Source organism: Lagopus leucura, unplaced genomic scaffold (genome assembly GCF_019238085.1).
Source record: "Lagopus leucura isolate 7727_CA_CO unplaced genomic scaffold, USGS_WTPT01 Super-Scaffold_100083, whole genome shotgun sequence".
Lineage (NCBI taxonomy): Eukaryota > Metazoa > Chordata > Aves > Galliformes > Phasianidae > Lagopus > Lagopus leucura.
The window spans coordinates 361,751-381,645 of NW_024962318.1; the positions used below are offsets into that span (position 1 = coordinate 361,751).

The 19,895-nt window shown below is 48.9% G+C and overlaps 1 protein-coding gene across 1 annotated transcript; it reads right to left on the reverse strand.

The window, feature by feature from the left end:
• Positions 1-3,671: 3,671 nt before the first annotated feature.
• On the reverse strand, positions 3,672-19,621 carry TM9SF4 (transmembrane 9 superfamily member 4). The gene is given in 18 exon segments (XM_042887441.1): positions 3,672-5,775; positions 6,150-6,239; positions 6,794-6,913; positions 7,502-7,565; positions 7,905-8,080; positions 8,272-8,355; positions 8,695-8,770; positions 8,895-8,976; positions 9,515-9,647; positions 10,237-10,307; positions 10,772-10,883; positions 11,080-11,198; positions 11,788-11,911; positions 13,098-13,227; positions 13,308-13,476; positions 13,866-13,965; positions 15,465-15,578; positions 19,529-19,621. Coding segments are annotated over 18 exon segments (2,007 nt in total). The 3' UTR covers positions 3,672-5,625.
• Positions 19,622-19,895: the final 274 nt, after the last annotated feature.

Sequence of the window (19,895 nt, forward strand, 5' to 3'; positions counted from 1 at the left end):
GATGCCCTTTGCTCACGCCAGGTGAGCCCCATCCACAGCAGCACAGGATTAACTCACCTGGCCAGTCCTTCCCAGGCTCACATTTCTGGAGCTGTGCAAGAATCCAAAGAGCTTTTCCCCATGGCATTACAGCTTGCTCAAGACCCGTTTGCATGAAGGAACAACACCTTAACCTGCATTTGTTTCCAGTGAGTTTCACTTGACAGAACACCCAGCTATGGCACTTTGACAGATCCCGCTCAGCTGGCTCACATTAGTGCCTGCTCTTTAGCCCTGGTGTTGAAAATGTCACTTCAATGGGAATCCCTCTTTCCCCTCTGGCAGATGGATGATCTCAGTCCTTTTGTTGGGAGTTCAGCTCTTTGTTCTTTAATTCCTTCCTTGCTGACAGGTGAACAGCAGCTGCTTGGGAGATTTCCTGCAGTTCACTGAAAAAAAAAAATCCTGGTTTCCTTTCTCTGACTTTGCTTTGCCTTTGCTGTCTGGAAAGAATGATCCCACAGAGGCATTTTCTACTTCTTGCAGTTCAGATTCTTAAGAAGCAATCTTCAAAGACACTCTCCCCATCACCGCCACCTTCTTGCTCCTCTCTAATCAGTTACTCAGGCTCCCTCGATTCTCCCTTGGGTGCCTATTTCTCAGTTAATTACTTGAGCCCAGTCAGATGCTCTGCTGCTACAAAAGGCGAAGTGCACGAACCAAGGCAGAACAGCTCAAACAGAACCACTCCATTAAAACTCTTTGAGTTTCCATCATCTTCATCCAGGATGTGCTGCTTTCTGTCACACTCGGCTCGTCTCTGCACTGCTCCTCACCTGCCACGCACTCACCTCACACCAGTGGATGAGCAGGCTGCTTCAGGAGCCCTTCCACATACCTCAGGCATTCTGTACCTGCAGGTAGGAAGTCTTCTCCCACGGCATTTCCCAGCAGACTCTGCCATCCCCATGCTGAGCACTCACCAAATGCTTCGGAAGCATCTTAAGCAGAATTCTTCTTGGGTCTGATTTTCTGATGTCCAAAACAGATCATATTCTGCACATCCACACCCGAGGTTTAGCTTTGCTTTCCTATTGAAAGCACAGTTTGCTTCTTACGTGCACAGGTAGTTTGCATGCTCTGCACTGTGTGCTCGTGGCTGAAGCTGGGTCTTCCCACTGGTGCCCAAATTCAGCACACGCACCCAGTGACATGGAGGTACCTTCTGTGTGCTGGAAGGTCACTGTGACAAGGCACTGCAAAAGAAAGTTATGTGGAATTTGGTCTATTAGATACATCAGCTCTTCATTTTCAGTTAGGGAAACGATCCTCAAACATCTTGTTAACACGCACCTCACTTTAACTGTTACCTTCCCCTTCATCCTCACCATCTGCTTCACATATTGTATCATTCTTTGAAACTACTATGCAAGTAGACAACCAGGTCTGATGGCGAATGTACTGAGACAACAAAGAGAAAGCTGTGCAAAGCCTATGGGACAGGGAGAGCTCAGTGCAGGCCCAGGTCAGCAGGCCCACAGCCCATTCCTGGGTGTCCCCAGCACCCTCTGCTCCAGGCTGGTGCACAACGCAGTACTGGTGGAAGCCAGTCCTGAGCTCACACCTCCTCCTAGCCCTATTGAGTGCCTAAGCCTTGGCTTTTTTTTTCGTGCTAGGGGCCCCTAATATCTAGCAAATATTTTTAGAAAGTTTGTTTTGTAATGTTTGTACTGGTATTTTACTTGAATGAGAATATTGAACAAGGAAAAAAAAACAAAAGTAGAGATCTCTGCCCTTGAGGTGGTCGCAGAGGAAACCTGTGGAAGCTGTGAAGATCCCCACTGGGAAACCGTCATGCTTCAACACTGCTGCAGAGCCACAGGGAGAATCCCAGCCCTGCTGAGGATTGCCGTGGGTGGGATTGCCCACAGCCCAACTTCTGCTCATCAGAGGCTCCTCAGATCGAGGGCAGAGCATGATGCAGAGCTCACCAATGTCTCAGTCGGAGGGAAGAGCCTGGGACTCCTGCTTCTGGCAGCCAAAGGCAGGACACGCCATCAGCCACCGTGCTGCAGTTCCTGTTCTCCGGTGCTGCAGAGCTCTCCCTCCCCACTGCTGTCCAAGGCAGAAGCTTCCCATGGGTACAGCCTGATGTTTTTCTATAAAGAAACTTTCTAGCACTTTTGTACACAGCAAATAACCTCTTTTTAATGGAGTATTTTGAGGGGCTATAAACAAGGTTTTTTAATTGTAAAAAAAAAAAAAAAAATGAAATGAAGTGCCATTAGGAGATGTACAGGTCACAATTAAAATCAGTGCTTTCATTGTTTTGCAAAATGAAGTTCAAATTGAAAGCTTTTTTTTTTTTTTAAATAAGGAAGTTGTTTATTAAAAGCATTTGAATCATGCACCCTGGGTACTGTTGTGGAGGGGAACGGGGCTTGGGTTGGCCTGGTGTTAAAGCAAGTCAGAGATGCAGTTTCCTACACAAATGCCCAGACTTTGACCTTTCTTTCAATCACAGAATGAGACCCAAGGAAGGACACAGCACCCTGCCTGGGCAGCCAGTGCCATTCTTTTGCACTAAGGAGAAAACCAGTTGTTAGACAGCATTGGTCCCTTGGTTCCACAAATGCCAGCCCACACAGAAGCACTGCGAAGCATCCAGACACGCTCAGCTCCTCAGGATGGTGCTGAACCAGAACCAAACTCGCAGCTCAAGCAGGGAGCAGCCATTAGCAGGAGCTGCAGCAGCGCTTTGCCAAAGGGGAGCAGGGTGCTGCCCCCTCAGGGATCTCTTTTCAGGATAAGGTGTAAAAGCCAAGTCATTTTCAGTGCCCAGATACTTTCCTGGGTCTGATCTTGTTCTCATCCCTATCTCAGATGGGTGAGACGTGCCCATCCCCCCTCAGCACTCTCCTCCCTCGCTAACACAGCACAGTGGAGATAGCTGGCACTTCTGCATTCTGCTCAGAACCAAAAGTAGCAAGATCTGCACAGACTGTCCTGGTGGTGGAGCTGAAGCCTTCCTTTGCCTTTTAAGAGAATTGACTAAGCCAATGACTTTTTGAGTTTTGATCTTAAAAATGCAATATTTCCCACGCTGATCTTGGCAGCTGATCAGCATCAGACATTCAGCAGCCACCGGTGCCGGCAACCCCACAACCCACAACGATCTCACTGCCACCTCTGAAGGAAACTTGTTGCTCTTTTCTCACAGCAAAAACAGACAGGCAAAGGTAAAGACATCGAGCTAAAAGCCAACGGTGAAGCTCACCATCCAGCAGCACCCACACACCTACACAACACAAGCAGAGGGGAATGCAGCTCCCTGCCTGCTGCCCTGCAGCCCCACGGTGCCTCTGCAGGCACAGTGCTCTCAGCATCAGCTGCATGAGTCGCACAAACAGAGTGAATGGAGCTGCAAACCATCTGACAGCACAGGACGTGGCAGCAGTACTGCAAGGAATAAATCAGAGTACCTTGGCTGGTGGCAGCTTTGTGGCAACGTGCAGGACATGCGGCGCTGGGAGGAACCTTGCTGCTCCATCAGGTTCTCCTGGAGAAAAATAGGACGGAAGAAACCAATACCCCAAGCTCTGCTTCTGATGAAAGCATGCAGACTACAGGGGTGTCTGAACAGGCAGAGCATAATGGGAAGAAAATCAAAGAGGCTGCTTAGGAGAACCCAGAACAGGACAACGGCAGATTTATTTACAGTAGGACACAAAGAATACATACATTAATTAAAAATTACAAAGAATACAGAGAAAACACTTTGGGGAAGGAGAGAAATCAATGCTGGCTGAGCCTCCCCGCTGGAGTGGAGATAGCAAAATAAACCCAAAATCTCCTCTACGATCTTGAATCAGAAGTGATGCAGGGCTCACAGGACAGCTGGCTCGTGTGTCCCCTGCTCTCTTTTCCCATTCTTGATTCCTGGCTGGGCAGACTTTGGCATGGTGGGGGGGGCTGAGGAGGAGTCAGAGAGACTGGAAGCTCCCTGTGGGGACCAAGGCCACTGCTGAGAGCCATGGGTCCTTGCATGGACCTGATGGAAACCCTTGGGGCAGTATGAATTAAGGAAAGCAAACCCACCCAAAGCCCTCAAGTGTACACAGTAGTGCTGGTTAACAAAGAGGGTTTGGGACAGCTCTGGGTTGAAATAGCATCACCTGGGGCAGCTGGTCACTTGGAGACATAATTTCTTGCTATAGGAAGGAGCAAAAGGGAAATTTTCATAGCTCTCATGGAGAAGAACAAAAAACAATACCACCACCACCTGTCCCTGCAGCCCTGACTGAATCCAGCCATTCTGGGGATGGAGGGAGCCTTCACTGCAACGTGGAAGCCCTTCACCAGTAAACATCACATAGATTATCAAAACAAAACATTTAACCTCATTTAAAACGAGCTTCCCATGGGTTTAATCAGGCATCAATCCACAGAAACAGAGAAGCCCACTGCAGAAAAGCCTGCACTGGCTGTCCCAAAGGGCTTAAACCATTTTGTGGAAAAGAACAAAATACAGCTGAGGGAGCGCATGCTTCTGTACCCTGGAGGTAGAGAATCTAAGAGAAAAGAGCAGCAAGAGCAGCTGGAATGCAGGGCAGGTAGTGAGACAGCTGCTTCTGGCCATGGAGAGCTCCTGGGGGCCGCTCCCTTTCCCAGCCCTTCTGCACAGCCAGCACACCCTGCAGCAGCTGAGGCTCAACACTGCATCAGATCGCTTGGCACTAACACAGCAGCAGCACAGACCTCGTTCAGTGGGCCCTGCACGACCCCGTGGGGCTCCCAGGAAGGAAGCCTGCCTGTTTCCTCACGTGGCTGGAGCAGAGCTGCTGCTGTACCAAGCCCTCACACATCTTGCTGCGTGTCTGTCCTCACACAGCCCAGTCCCACAGCAGCACGCTCTGCCACACCTTCTGAAAGAGGGGAACATCCCCTCCAGCCCCTCCAGCAGATGCATCCCAAGCAGCCCTGTGCTGTCCAAGGCCAGAAGCTGGGAGAAGTGATGCTGCCAGTCGAAGTTCTCCAGCTCTTGGGGCGAAATTGCACTTCCTGGGCTCTGAATGGCACCTCCATCCAACTGTAAACAAGCCGAAGCCAGGATTAGACGGTGAGAGCGTGCTGGGTGAGCTGGGTCAGCCTTTTGGGATCCTTTCATTTTGCCACAGTCAAGCTCCCTCTTCTGTGCAGACATGAAGGCAGGAAGGAAACCCAGCCTGATACTTGTTGAAGTCTCCCTGAATCCTAGAGCACCCTAGGGGCTGGAAGAAAATGTTGTCACAAGTGTTTCCACTGCTGTCTTAAATCCATTCATCATCAACAGAAAAAAAGAATTAGCAAAAAAAGGGGTTTACTTATGCAGAGGGATATTTCTTTGCTAAAGAACTCCCTCAAATCTCAAACAGGATAATAAAGTTAAAATGTAAGGTATCTACAGACCCCTTTCCCCCCAGAAGTAGCCCAGAATCCATGTACACTGTGCCAGAAGTTACATTCCAAAATGAGGAGTTATTTATTTCTCTTGTCACTCTCCCAACTGGATTTTGTTTCCTCGAAAGCACTGGGAGAAAACGTCCTCCTCACTGCCAGGAGGATACGTGTTCAGAAGTGTCTGTTTTCTGCTGGGTCTGTGCATCTTCAGTCTATTTTCACTGCGGCGTAGATCTTCCGGACAAACATGTAGGCTGCATAGAAGCCAATGGTGCCAGTGAGGAGCCAGAAGGACAGGACCATAAGGGCAGTGTAGCCGAAGTATAGTAAGGAGGGAATGAACTCAACAATATCCAGCTAAAAGAGAAAAAGAGGAAGGGGAAAAGAAAAAAGAAGTGAAATCAAGTTCCAAAGTAACACAAGTCAGCTTCCAAAGCAGCCACCACCCTCCACGAGGGGGCATTCAAAAAGGAAGAGGAAACCTCCTGCTCCAGGCATTTCTGTTCAGCTGAAAAGACATCCCTTGGAGGGAGGGCACTGTGAGCAACTCATTGCTCCACACAGGTAAACCCAGGCTCTTAAACCTCCTATCTGCTATGGAGATGTCAGTGCAGCTGGCAGCTCAGCTGCCCCGTGCTTGCATAGGGGCAGACTGAGTGGTCCCACCATTTCCTTTCCCAGATCCAACAATCACCTCTAGAAAAGTGCCACGTAAAGAGGGATAACAATACCTTGTTCACAAAGTAGAAGACAGCATAGATCAGCACATAGAAAGCAGATCCTCCAGACACCAAGAAGGTCCTCCACCACCAGCGGTAATCCTGATAGGGTAAAAAAAAAAACCTCAGCATTATCCCACAGGGTTCCTTTTTTCCTGTGCCCTTTTTCCCTAGGTCAGGAAGGACACAAACTTATGGGCACAGGGAGGACATCACTCATTTTCCTTGAAAGGAAAGCACAGGTTGGGCAAAACGGGGAACTACTTTGCCACAGAGGTGTTTCTACACAAAGGATGAAAAGCTGTCAGTGAAACAGAGCCATGTCAGTATTGCAGCACTGGCCAACAAAGAACACTCAGCCTCCAGCCCTGCATTTCTCTTTGGACGGGATGGAATGAAACTTCTTTCTTTGGGAAGAGATGTCAGCTCAAAATGCCCTGATCCCAGCAGAATTTCCTGTGTGAAACCACTGCTCCCAGTCTCACAGATATCAAGTAGCTTCAACTCTCCTTAAAGCAGTAAGAGCCATCAGAACCACACAGCTGGACCGTGCTAGATTTCTGCTACGCAGCAACAACATAAACTATGCTTCTCCAGAAGCAATCTTGCACTCTGAGCTACTGTAAGAACAACAGAGGAGATGGAGGAAATCTCACCTCAGCACAAAGCTGGAAGTACACCATGACGATGCTGATTTGGGAGCACGATACCACCAGGATTATAAACACCAGGAAGAGAAAACCAAACAGGTAATAGAACTGGTTCTCCCAGATTGCCTGAAACGAAGACAGCGTAAAATTGTTTCCATGCTACTGCAATCCATCAGTGAGTGCAATTCCTCCAGTTAGTGCAGGAAAAAATGAGGGGCCCTCAGCTTCAAATAGGAAACATCACAGATCTGGGGTGTTTCACTGCATTACACTTTAGAGAAGTCTGCTTGTAAAAGGTGCCCAAAGACAGCCATGGCATCTCATTCCTCCCCTTCACCTTCCTAGCAATGGCACAGCAAGTTCCTCTATGTCCACAGGAAGGTGAGAGAGAAGTGACAGCTGGAACAGCTCAGCTGTCCCAAAGCCAAGATTTCTCCTTGACATAATGTTGCATTCAGCTTCATTTTCACCACCATCCTTCACATCTCTCAAGAAGGTTCTACAGACAACTCCACGTTTTCAGCACAAAGGGTCTGAAGAGACCCAGAGCCCATCTCTCTCTAAGGAAAACACTGAAAGTGCCTGGAGGGAACCTGTCAGCCCTCAACAAGGACAGGAGAATCACTCCAGGTGGGTGCCCCCTCCCTTCCAGAAGCCCAATCCCTTCAGCACAAGAGGAGCCCTATTCAGAAGCAAAGTGTGTTAAATGCTTACGCTGAAAATGAAGAACAGTTCGATGAACATTGCTCCAAAAGGCAGAATACCAGCCATGAGAATCCTACAGAGAAAGGAGAGAGAAAAACTCTAAGCAGCACAATACAACTGTCTGCCTATCAGAAGCTCCCTGTGAGCACCTACAGCACTCCTACCAAAAGCTCTAAGCTCCAGTGAGTGTTAGAATAAGTTTCACATAGTAAATGACACAACTTTCCCCATTGTTGAGCACATGAAACCTGTCAAGATTAGATCTCTGCTGCTGCACTACTGAAGAAAACACATCTGTGTTTGTGCTGCAGATCACATCTGTGATCTGACATGCAGACACCAGCAGAAAAGTGACGTTCAGGAGGCTAACAGAACTATGGGGAAGGGGCTCAACTCACCACATGGCACTCACCCAACAAATTTGTTCATATACCACCTCTGCTCTGGGATCTGCCTGGGAATCTGATTGGTCCGTACAGGATTGTCATAGGGCTGTTTGCGAAATCCAAAGTAGTACCCCAGGTAGACCAAGGGCAATGAGATCCCAAACCACATACAGAGCAAGGCCACCATGGTAGGGAAAGGCACCTAGAATCACACCAAAAGTAACAAAAACAAGATCACTTATTCTGGAGTCATTGGCCAGGCCAGCTTCAGCCAGCTACTGCACTGCCACCCACAGTTAGAAAGACAGGTGAAAGCAGGCATTTCCTGACAGCACAGTCACACACCTCCCGCTCCAAGAGGCCCCACAGATGAAGAAGTTAGGAGTTACCTACCGCTCCAGAGGAGTGTTTACCCCAGATGAAACAGTTCAGGACAAAGCAGATACCGAAGACGACACCCGGATACAAGGTAGCTGTCTGCAGGAGCAAGCATAAGTCAAGAGAACACGTGTGGCTTATCAACCAGATGCTTCTTTCTCATGAGCCCACTGTTGGGACAAAGCATCCTGTTTGCTGCAGCAATAATACATGGCAGGAGGATGTGGGCAGGATCTCAGACAATCTGGTTGCTTTGCTGTAGTAAAAGCTCTGGCTTTTACCCTGTACTTTTTATAAAGCTACCAGGACTTCTTCCACACCAAATCTCTGCAGAATAACCAGGCTGCATCCTGCTACCCACAAATACACAGGGAGTTCATCCACAGACCTTGCCATCATCAAACCTGGACAAGTAGCACAGAACACCGAGAGACTCACACAAAAGGCTCCCTTCTTCCATCGATGTCCTTTCAGAGTCCGGTACAAGCGGCCAGCAAAGAATCCACCAAAAACCCTGGACAGAAACAAAGCAGGACAAAGAAAATGAGTTTTCATTGCTGCAAACAGGGAGGGGGAAGAAAAGGGGAGCAGAAGGGGCGGGCAGGACAGTTCTGCTGCAAGAAGCAGTGGTCACCTACCCCATGAACATGAAGAGAAAGCAGGCAGTAGTCATCAGCGCACCCCGGCTAGAAGGCGACAGCATCCCCAGCATAGCAACAACTGGGGAAGAGAAAAGGACAAAGTTGAGTGGCTCTGATGCACACGTGCTATCCTGCATCTGGAGGACAGCAGCCATCCCACATACAGAGTGCAGCTGCCTGGGATCTGTGCCTCTGGCACAGACCTCATTTCCTTGAAAGCTTATCATATCCACAGCTCCAGCACTGGCAGAGAGAGCCACAGCTTTGATCTCAAGCTGCAGACCATGTGTGAACCTCATCTTAGCCAGATATTTGAGCAGGTGCAACTCAGAAAGCAAATCACACGTGCAAAAGTCTCTCAGCCCACTATCACACAACGCTTGTTCAACAGAAATCATGACCTCCTACCTTGATTACAGACAGTACAAAAATAAAATAAAAAAGCCTTCAGCTGGGAAATGCATTTCTAGAATACCTGGGTATCAGAAACGCTGGGCAAAATCATACAGCCTAGATTGACCCTGCCAAAAGGAAGCAGCCTTGCCATTTCCCCCAAGCTAACGTGAGCACTGATTGAAGCTGCAGTCTGGAGCACTGTTCTTGTTACTGCCACTTACAGATGACAATCAGGATCATACAGAAGAGCTGAATTCCAGAACCCAGGAGAGAGCTGAGGATCATGGGATACTGTGGAGGCCTGAAAACATCTCCATGCACAAGTTTCCACCCAGATTCCTCCATAGTATCTTCCTGTAGCAACAAGAAAAGAAAGTATTCAATTACAGCCCACCAGTAGAAATGAAGGTGCTATCACAGCCACCCCAACAGGTTAACTTCCTTGCAGCCAGTTCTATAGCATTCTATCACTCTAGTTAAGAAACTTCTTTTCTCTTGGGCTTAGAATGGTTCAGACCCAAACTGCCAGTGTCAGGGCACACATTTATCAAACTGACAGCAGTCAGTACCTAGCTCTAAAAACATCTGAACTGGTATCCATTATTGAATACAGAGTAGAAAAGGTGCCATAGGATTACAGAATGGTTTGGGTTGGGAGGACCCTTAAAGATCACTTGCCCCCCCCCACCATTGCAGGCAGGGACATCTTTTACTACACTTGGGTTGCTCAGTGCTTTCTGTCCAGTCTGACTTTGAACACTTCCAGAGATGGTGACAGCACATTACAGAACTGCACTTCTCATCTTCAGAATTGGAAGAAAAATGGAGCAAAGAAAAGAGACAAGATGGAAAGAGGTGACTACATCTACATCTTCAAACCAGGCTCCTGCTGCTTTGTGTCCCCCTCCCTCTCCCATCCCAGCCCCAAGAACAAACGTCATACAATGTCATCTTCCTTGTTGTAGTTGGCTATGTCCTTCCGGAGGGTGCGAATGATGATCATGCTGAGAATACCTGAAAACAAGTACAGTTTAGCTCAGGGGCTCCTGTGTGGCCCTGCTGCTCTCATGTTGTGCAGCCACACTGATCCCACCAACAAAGACAGAGCTGACTAGGAGAGGAAGCCTTGAGTCATGACTCTTCTCCCCCAGCCTACAGCAAAACCAGAAACAAAACCCCAGGGAGCAGAAAGGCCAGTGCACCAACAGGGCACTGTGGCTTTCCTGTTGTTTTTCTTTAAACCACACTTATTCTACTACCTCAGCTACTCACATCAGAGAGCAGACCTTGGTAACAGTCTGATCCCACAGAATGCTGCCCAAACCAGGAGGATTTAAGTGTACTAAGGTCTATTTCATGCCTCTTCTGATCGGGCTTAGACATAAGCAATCCTCACCAGGCTACCTGCTGTTGAGGCTTAAAGAAAACTCCGTGCACATAAATGGTAACGCCTTCTTCACCCCACACATCTCACTCACCTGAAAGGAAAAAGACGACCACAACGGAGTTAATGATGGAAAACCAGTGAATCTGCACGTCACTCATGGTCAGGTAGGTGTCCCAGCGGGACGCCCATTTAATGTCACTTTCCTGAAAGAACAGCAACGTGTGACCAGAAACCCTTCAGACATCCCAGAAACTATCACCGTCCCGTGTCTTCTCACCACCACATTCCCAATGTCTTCCACAACACCCGTGTGGCACACTCAGAGCACTAACTGCTAACAAGTCAGTGCTGGCTGGGGGTGGCCGGCTGCCAGCCAGCTTTTCCCTTTTTCTCCCTCACCTCCCAGTGGACAGAGTAGGTGAACAGCAACTGGTTCTCCTTGGTGGGGTCTATTTCCTGAGGGGCAGAGCCTGTTGCTTCAGGCAGGGTGCACATGCCCTTGTCATCAGCCTTCAAATCTGTAAAAGAAGATATGGCATGCACTAGGTCATCCCTCCCATCCAAAGCACCATACCTCCCACTGATCATCCTGGCCCCACATGCTTCTATTACTCCAAATACTGCAGGGGAAGCATTCAATCCTTCCCCAGTTGCTATGCAATACTCAAAACAATTATTCCAGTCAGCAGAGGAATAGCATTAGTAAACTTTAAGGAAAACTATGTGCAGCCTTCACCTTAACCAGAAGGGCAAAAGCTAGAGGCTCTGAAGCCTAGGATCTAGCTCACAGCTAAATCCTCTGTCCCACTACACACTAAGAAACAAGACCACTCCAGCAAAGCCTGCTACTGCCAGAGGAAAGCTGCATGGGATGGTACACACTATGGGCAGCTCTGCTTTGAAAACTGCTTTCACGTTGAGCTTAATGAAATAAGAATGCTACTCCTTCAACTATTATTTTTTAAACTTCAGTCCCTCTGGAACAGCTCCTAATACTCTGTGGATCTCTGGACTGTCACGCCTGCTGGCATCCTGAGACAACAGCAGAGTTCATATGGCCATAAAAGAGATTCTTCTCCCTTGCTCCCTTCCCTAAAAGTCTCCCACCTTCAAGTTTAATGCTTTGGGGAATCACTTCAAAGCGCACAACTCTGTAGGTGGGCTCCTGGTTTTCTTCCACGTCCTCTCTGTGGTAGTAAAGGATGAAGGAGAGGTGGTTGTGCAGGTAGAACTAAAACAGATTGACAGTAAATAAAACATTAGCAACCCAAAGAAGGAATGAGCGAATTTTAGAGGCACGTGGAGAAAGCTAGGGAAGAAAGCTAAAGGCTCCAACTGTTCCCAGACACATTGTGCTACAGCACAAGATCAAGCCAACACTTTCCAAGGCTAAAGGAACAAGAGCAGAGAAAGGGTATTGAAAAGGTGACAACTCTATGACTCCAAGCAACAGTGACAATGTTTCAGCCTATTTCTGGCCTAGACAACACCGTTATATTCAGATTTATCTCAGCCATGCATTCAGTGAAAACTTCAGTGGCAAAAGAACCACAGAATTGATGCTGGAATGGCCTCAGTAGCCATGGCCTTGAGTTTCCTGCTTCCTTTCTCTATCAGATAAACATTAATTAGTCTGTGGGTGCTCACAGCTGCCCTAAGTTTGCACTTTCAATAGGCTTTTACATCACCTACTACAGGAACAAAGTACAGATCGTTAAGCAGGCACAGCAGGTTTGTTCACCAGTGAGAGCTTACTCTCCAGTAGCAGAGCTGTGTTTGCACCCAATCACTGCCTGCTGAACAGATGCATCTGTTAAGTCAAACAGCTTCTCTTCAGAGCACACAATCAAAGAAAATACCTGCAGGAGCACCCATGCTAGATCTCCATTTGCAGGCTTATGAAGCTTCTCCCAGATGCTCATAGACAGGAAGCAGCTCTGTTTTGTGAAGTTTGCCAGAGCTTTTGTTTATGTTTTTTCTTCCCCAATATCCAATACCCTTTTCAACCCTCCTAAACTGTGCTTCTTTCACAGGTAACTAAGTACAATGTATTGAAGGAATCAGACTTGTGTTTATTCTAGTCTGGAATGTGACTACATTGTGTTTGTTTTGTTTGTTTGGGTTTTTAAGCACAAGATGCTCCAAGGCTGTTAAAGATCAGCCAGCCTTTGTTCTCCTGAGAGAAACCACATGCAGTGTGTCAGTGCTGGGAGTCTTGGCTGTCACTGCAGTATTCCAGCAATTGCAACGCCTGCCCCCACTGCCTCCCATCAGGAGACCTCTCTCCTATTTCCTCTCTCTATAAAAGCTTCTGTTGCCTTCCTAACCGTGATGTTCTCTGGGGGATTTCTAACACCTTCTGACAGACACCCACAGCTCCTCCGGGCAACCCCTCACACAGCATCCAGATTCTCTACCTTGTTCCCATCCAAAAACCCAAGCCTGTATCCATGCTCGAACTGCACATCCTTCTCCTTCTTCTTGTCCTCTTCCTCGCGATTGGAATAAAACTCCAGCCTTGTTGCCACAGGTAGGTTATCAGCAATGCTGAAAACACAGATTTCAGATCAAACTTGTCCACACCACAGAATCCCCACTGACACAAACCCATGCTCAAGGTGACTCACAGGTGGACATAGTAATCTTCCCGGATCCGCTCAGCCATCAGTTTGCTCTGATCCACTGTCAGAGTGACTGGCTTGTTGGGAAAGTTGCACAGAACTTCACATTTCTTCTCTACGTTCATGAAAACCTGGAAAGGCGTATTTACAATTCGATCCCCCCGGAGAACCTCACCTGGAAAACAGGGAAATAAGGGCAAGGTTGAAGACTGCCAGGCTTCTTACCACTGGTACTGCCCCAGGTTTGCAGTGCACTGTACGGCCAGAGCGATGAGAGCAGGTCTCCCTTGTTAGCACAGATACAAGGCTGAAGGATGGCTCATTTATCTTGCTGGAAAACCTACAAAGCTGCTTCCAGCTTTCCTCCAGGTCAGTTGTCTCCCTTCTAAAATACACCAGCATCCTGGTTTGCAAACTGCCAGTATATATAAAGAAATAGAGCAGGCTCTCCGCAGCTTACTAGAGAGGACACTGCCAATTGCTTTTCCTCCTCTAAACCCACAGTCAGCTCCCAAGGGGCAGCCTGCCTATTGCTGGGGAGCATTCTCATCAGCAGATACATACCAAGATTCTCAGCTTTGTACGTTATCTCGGTGGGCTGGCAGAAGGGCAGTGAGTAGTACTCATATGGTAACTGGGTTCGTGAGCTGGTGAGCTTCACGGCCTGGAGGAAGAAAGGAAGAATTATCCCTGCGACAGAACCCACTTTCCTACCCTCTTGACATCAGCCAGAAGCTGAAGATCAGTTCAAGAAACACCCCAACATCCCACACAGCTCACTCTTGGAAGCTGTAAGAACATACAGGAGGCCCCTGCAGAGCTCCAGCTTTCTTTCTTTTTGCACAGTTCCAAGCTGTACATTCTCTACAACTTAGTAGCACTTAATTCACAGAGAAACCATTGAAGAAAGGAGCACAGTGGATTGTTTTCATATATTTATGACTCGGTGAAGTCTCACAGAACAGCAAAGAGCTTCAAAGAAATTCAAGGGTCAAATTTTGTGCAGCTGTTTCCTTAAAAAAAAAAATAGAAATAAAAATCATGTCATGCAGGACCTAAAGGTCTGGCCTCTGGAAGCATGGAGAGTTGAGCAACTTTTGTCTTTGGAATCCATCAGATTGGGAAGACAAAGGACAGTGACAAAACCCAAACACTTCTGGAGAGTTCTCACAAATCACACTGCACAGGGGAAGTGCAGAGACACACTGCAATAGCCAGGGCCACAGCTGCTCATAAAAACAGGAGAGTTTTGTAACACAGCCAAGCTCATTTATTGGAAGAGCACTGGCAAACATGCTGACTTGCCTTATCACTTGAGGAAGCATTTGGCTCATGCAATCCCTTTGAGAACAGCCATTCCAATACCTCCTCCTTCCAGGAAGCTTACTGTAGCCACAGGCAAATCTCATTTGCTTAAAAATAGCCCAGACTGCAGCCATAGAGCAAATTGTGTTGTGGGAGCATCAAACCTCAGCATCCCCAGGGGTGCTGGATTTTGCTGAGACAGAGGCCACAGCTTTAGAAAAATAAATGAAAAGGGCTATAAATTGCTGATGCCTGGAAACAAGGCCTGGCTTCCTCCTGTATGGCAAGAGCAGTTCCAGCACTCAGCACCAGCAATGGTGCACAGGAGCAGCTCTTCAGCAAGCCCAGGCTGTAAGATCCTGTAAGATCCACTGCACTCAGGAACAAATGGATGGATCAACACTGGAGAGGACTTACAGTTTTCACTTGACTCAATACAAAACACACTAAAGAGGAGAATACTGAAGAGGTTTGACACAAACTACTTCTCTGACCTACCACCCCCAGGCCCACCTTCCACACACAGTTGGAGAGTCAGTAAAGTGCTGGAGAAAAATCAGATTAAATTCACTTCAGAACCGTAGTGAGAAAGGGGGCTCTTTTTGTCAAACAGAACAACACCTCGAGGAGTTTGGTGCAACTGCTGAAGGAACTGGGTAGAAGAAATCAGAAGCAAGAGAAGGAATTGCATTGGGAATGGCAGCGACCACCTGAGGACTGCTTATCCCCAACACCACACGTGAAGGTAGCAGAAGTCTGATCTGCCAGTCCCATTTAGCAGCTACAATACAAAGTAGGAAAATGAAAAAGCCACAGAACCCCAAAACAAACATACCAGCAGCTTCAAGTTCATCTCACCTTTATTTCTACAGGATCGTTCCAGTGGAAATTGATAGGAGCCACACCAGGTACGTAGAAAGAATCCGTACCATGAAGCCACAACAGCAAGAGCAGCAAATACCTTAGCCTTTCCTGCAAAAAGAAGAAATATTAAACTACAAAACAAACACCAGAACATCATTGGAGGAGGGCAACACCACTGAAAGCACTCATCCCAGACATTACAGAGTCCTTACAGTTGAGCAGTGAAACATCAGTTAATTCAGGAAAGCTGTTCACTTTGGTCCATGGCTCTCATTGAGCACCTTCCACTCCCTGCTTGTTCACATGCAATGAGGAGAGTGTTGGCTTTGCTCAGCTACAACACACCCATGTTTATCTGTGCTATGATTTGCCTAGAGATTTACCAGAGAGTTAACATTCACCCTGATCTGGACTTCCCTCAGCTCTGTGGGTCAGGAGCTGCCCTGCACCATTACCTGCTGCACTCACATCACAGCTCACAGCACCCAAAGGGGCTGCTCACATCTACTCTCTTTCCAACTACAAACACTGTGATACAGTTTAATCTTTAAACTTGAAATGTACATAAAATATAAGTGCCAGAGACTTGCCCAAAATGTGTTAAAACTAAGTTGCCAGCTACTATCTACCCCCATCACCACCCAAAGGAAGATTTCCAGACTTATCCCAACTTCAGCTTACTGTAGTTACAGCAGGCAAAGATCATCATCTGGAAAGCAACTGGGAAATGCTTCTTAGATGTGAACAGTACCCTGACATGGGATAGGTTTCATGTACTTCACTAAGTTTTGCCTTCTCTGATCATGTAAAGGAGCGCTGTGACTCTGAGCCATTAGGAAGAGATGTCCCAGGCAGGTGAGCACCAGAGGGAGTGCTGTGCCTCACAGCAGCCAGCTGCCTGTAGCACTTCTTGCTCCATTTGTCACCAAAATGCCTGTCATCCACTGCACAATATTACTTAGCAAAACCTAAGCAAAATCGAAACCACATTGGTGCAATCCTTGTCATGACAGGCTTGCAAGATGACAAAAATAAGGATAGAGCCTTTGGAAGGCACTCAGGAGACACACAAGCACATAGAAGATGCATTGGTGATGGATATGGATGGTGATGACTCAAGACAGAACTGGACAACAGAGAAGATGAGAGGGGGACTATAGAAAGCATTGCCAGGAAAAATTATTTGGGGCAAGAAGTGGGAGCACCACCACGCAGCAGGAGGGATGGAGTTTCCAAAGTGACACTGGAGGGAAGTACGTGTGATGCCTGAAGCCTTCCTCATTAGGATCCTTGTTGCCATACTCATAGATCAGCCTCCCTCCCCTCCAGCTGAAGAGAGCAGCTTATCAAGCCAACACAGATATGCACCAAAACATCTGCACAACTCCTGGGCCTGGCCAGGCCATCTCTCATCTAGAAGATACCTGCAGGACTGAACACCACCTGTGCAAGATCAAAATGAGCAGGACAGAGCCCTGTTTATCACACCCTCTGGTGAGGCACAAGCTTCCAGAAAAAGGAGATCCTGTTTTCATGGCCTCTACCACGAAGCTCTGAGCATTTCAACTCTATGGTTCTGAGCATTTCAACACACACACATAGAAATCACTCTGGGGACAGCCTAGCATCTAATGTGCCAGGTAAGCCCACAGCAAAGCAGGAAGTAGTGCAACACAGATGCACAACTCCAGACCAAGCCAGCCCAGGCCATCAGCACGGGGAGCAGCTATGGTGCTGCAGGCAGGAGCCCAGCACTGAGCAAGGCACAGAGCCTCAGCAGAGACACAGACACGAAACTCAGCACCTGAAGCCTGTGGGACTCCTAATGAAAGGATCTGAAAACATGACAATCCATTCCTGTAGTTAACCTTAGAGTGTACCACTTATCTGTAAAAGTAAATTCACTGGAATCTTTCTTGCAGTCATTCTAACACTGTATTTTTTGTCCCATGCACAGTGTAACACTGTAATGTGATGGAAAGTAAAGCCACAGTAGTGGGGTTTGTGACTGCAGCAAATAAGGACAAGCCCAAAGGCAACAGTTGCAGATCCAGAAATGAAGGAAAGAAACTGCTTACCTTTAAAACACCTCAGGTATGCAGGGATCTCCAGTGAGATCCCCTCACCTCCACTGCCAGCCCTTAAATGAAGGCTGGAAGGGGTGGATCCTGGCTCCAGCCCTTCCATCACTCAGATGCACTGCTTACACCTGAGCTCCCCCGGGTTGGCCCTCCTTCCCACCAGGTGCTCCATCACTGCTTCAGGCCACAGCTGAGCATCTCCACTACACACAGCCACAAACAGAAACTCACACAAAAACCCTCTCCAAGAAGGTGTTCCTGGATAACTGCCACTAGGCTTAATGCATGCAAGCAATTCCAGGACACTGTTTCTTTGATTTATCTCATCTAGAAAGACTTCAACAACAGTGCCTTTTCTTCTGCGAATTCTCAAAGGATTTTTGTGAAGGACCCTTCAAGCAACAGCAATTCCCAGCACCCCGCGAGCACCACAACACAGCTCTTTATGTATTGGCTCCCAGTTCAACTACAGACTTATGAACATAGTGCAGTATTTTCTTAAAGGGAAGAAAACATGAGAACAGCAGAGAAATGAGAACAGCATATGAATGAGATGAAGGGAACATGAAAAAAAATGGCAGAAGATACTTTGAACAGCAGAAATCAAGAGCTTTCAATCTTCACTTTTGAAGAAAGCCAGGGAGAGCAGCCTATGCCTGGCCATTTGTCCAACCATTTGTCCAGCCAGATGCACAAAGCCCTGATCCCAATCACCACGTTGTTCCAAAGTTTCAGTGACTACAACCTTTAAACACGCTGTCAGAAAGGGAAAACTGAACACAGTCCTCTAACATGCAGTGAGAAACAAAACCGCACACACAACAAAGCGCACCTGGGCTCTCCCCACAGGCACTCACCAGGCAGCCACAGGATGAGCCCAGCATTACCAGCACCTGCTCACCACCCTCCCTTGCTCATTGTGTCCCTGACAACTGCTTGTACAGCCTCACCCTTATCACACTCCTGCCCAGCCCATGCTCATACCCAGAGGAGTCACTGAAAGCCTTTAGAAAGGAGACAAGCACTGCATTCACATCGATCTCAGAGAGCCCCTTTAAGAACAGGAGAGCTGTCAGCCGCCTTCACTGCCTTTCACAGGAGGCTACAAGGAAATGCTCCATCCCTGGAGGCATCCAAGGCCGGGTTGGATAGGGCCCTGGGCAGCACGATCTAGTGCTGGCAACCAGCCCAGGGCAGGGGGTTGGAACTGGATGATCATTAAGGTCCCCTCCAACATAAGCCATTCTATGAAACCCCCAGGAGAACCATCTCCAGCACTCCTCATTGCCTGGGAGGCAGCCAGCAGATCACGGCAGCGTTAAAGCCAAATGAATGAAAGCCTCCACTACCCACACAGCGTCCACCTGAGAACGGACTCAGTGCAGCACAGAGCCTCTGTGCACAGCCCTGCTCCTGCAGAGCTTCACCGTCCCTCCGTGCTGGTGGGGAGGAAGGCTGCTGTCATGAAAGACCAGTGAGTGCCTCACCATGTGTTTCGTCCTGCACACGGGGGCCCTGATGCTCACCCACATCGGCGGATTCCCACCGGGAACAGCTCCGACGACTTAAGGAGTAATTCAATCGTTAAAATATAGCCACAAAATTGGGAAGGAAGGGATGGAAGGGAAGGAAGGATTCAGCCAGCATCAGCCACTGTCGAGCACTTAGGATGACACACACGACCGCCCCAGGGCAGCCCGCTGCCGGGACGGCACCGGACCGCAGGATTGGAGCACCGGACCCCGGCTCGGCCCGTGGAGAAGCGCCCGCCGCCCTCTGCCCTCCGCAGCCGACATCGCCCCGCAGGGCCGCAGGGCCACCCCGGAAGGAAGCGAGGCCGCAGCCGGACTCGGAGCACCGCCCCCGGCCCGGAGAGCACACGAGGCCGAGGAGCAGTCAGACTACGAGCGATGCAGGTGCCGCTCCCGCCCGACCCAGGCCCGCCGGACGGAACCCGCGCGGCCGCCCCGCACTCACCACCATCGCCGCCGCCGCCGCCATCTTGGATCCACGTGTCGGCGCCTACGTTACCGGAAGCGGCGCGCGGTTGGCTGCGGGGCTCGTCGCCATGGCGACGGCGGCCTCGGCGCCCTGCGGCCGACTGCGCTCGGCCCGGCCTGGAGCTTCCTCCGACAGCAGCGCGGAACCCGGCGCAGCGATGTCGACGGCGGGGCTGGGACCACCAATAAGGCGTTAGCGGCTCGGAAGCCTCGGGATGGCGCAAGGGTTGAGGGCGAGCTGCGCCGCCATCTTTACTGAGGGCAGCGGCCTTCGCGCTGAGGACGGGCTCGACGCCGCGGGCGCCATCTTGTGTGAGGGCATTGACGCCTTCGTCTCTCCCCGG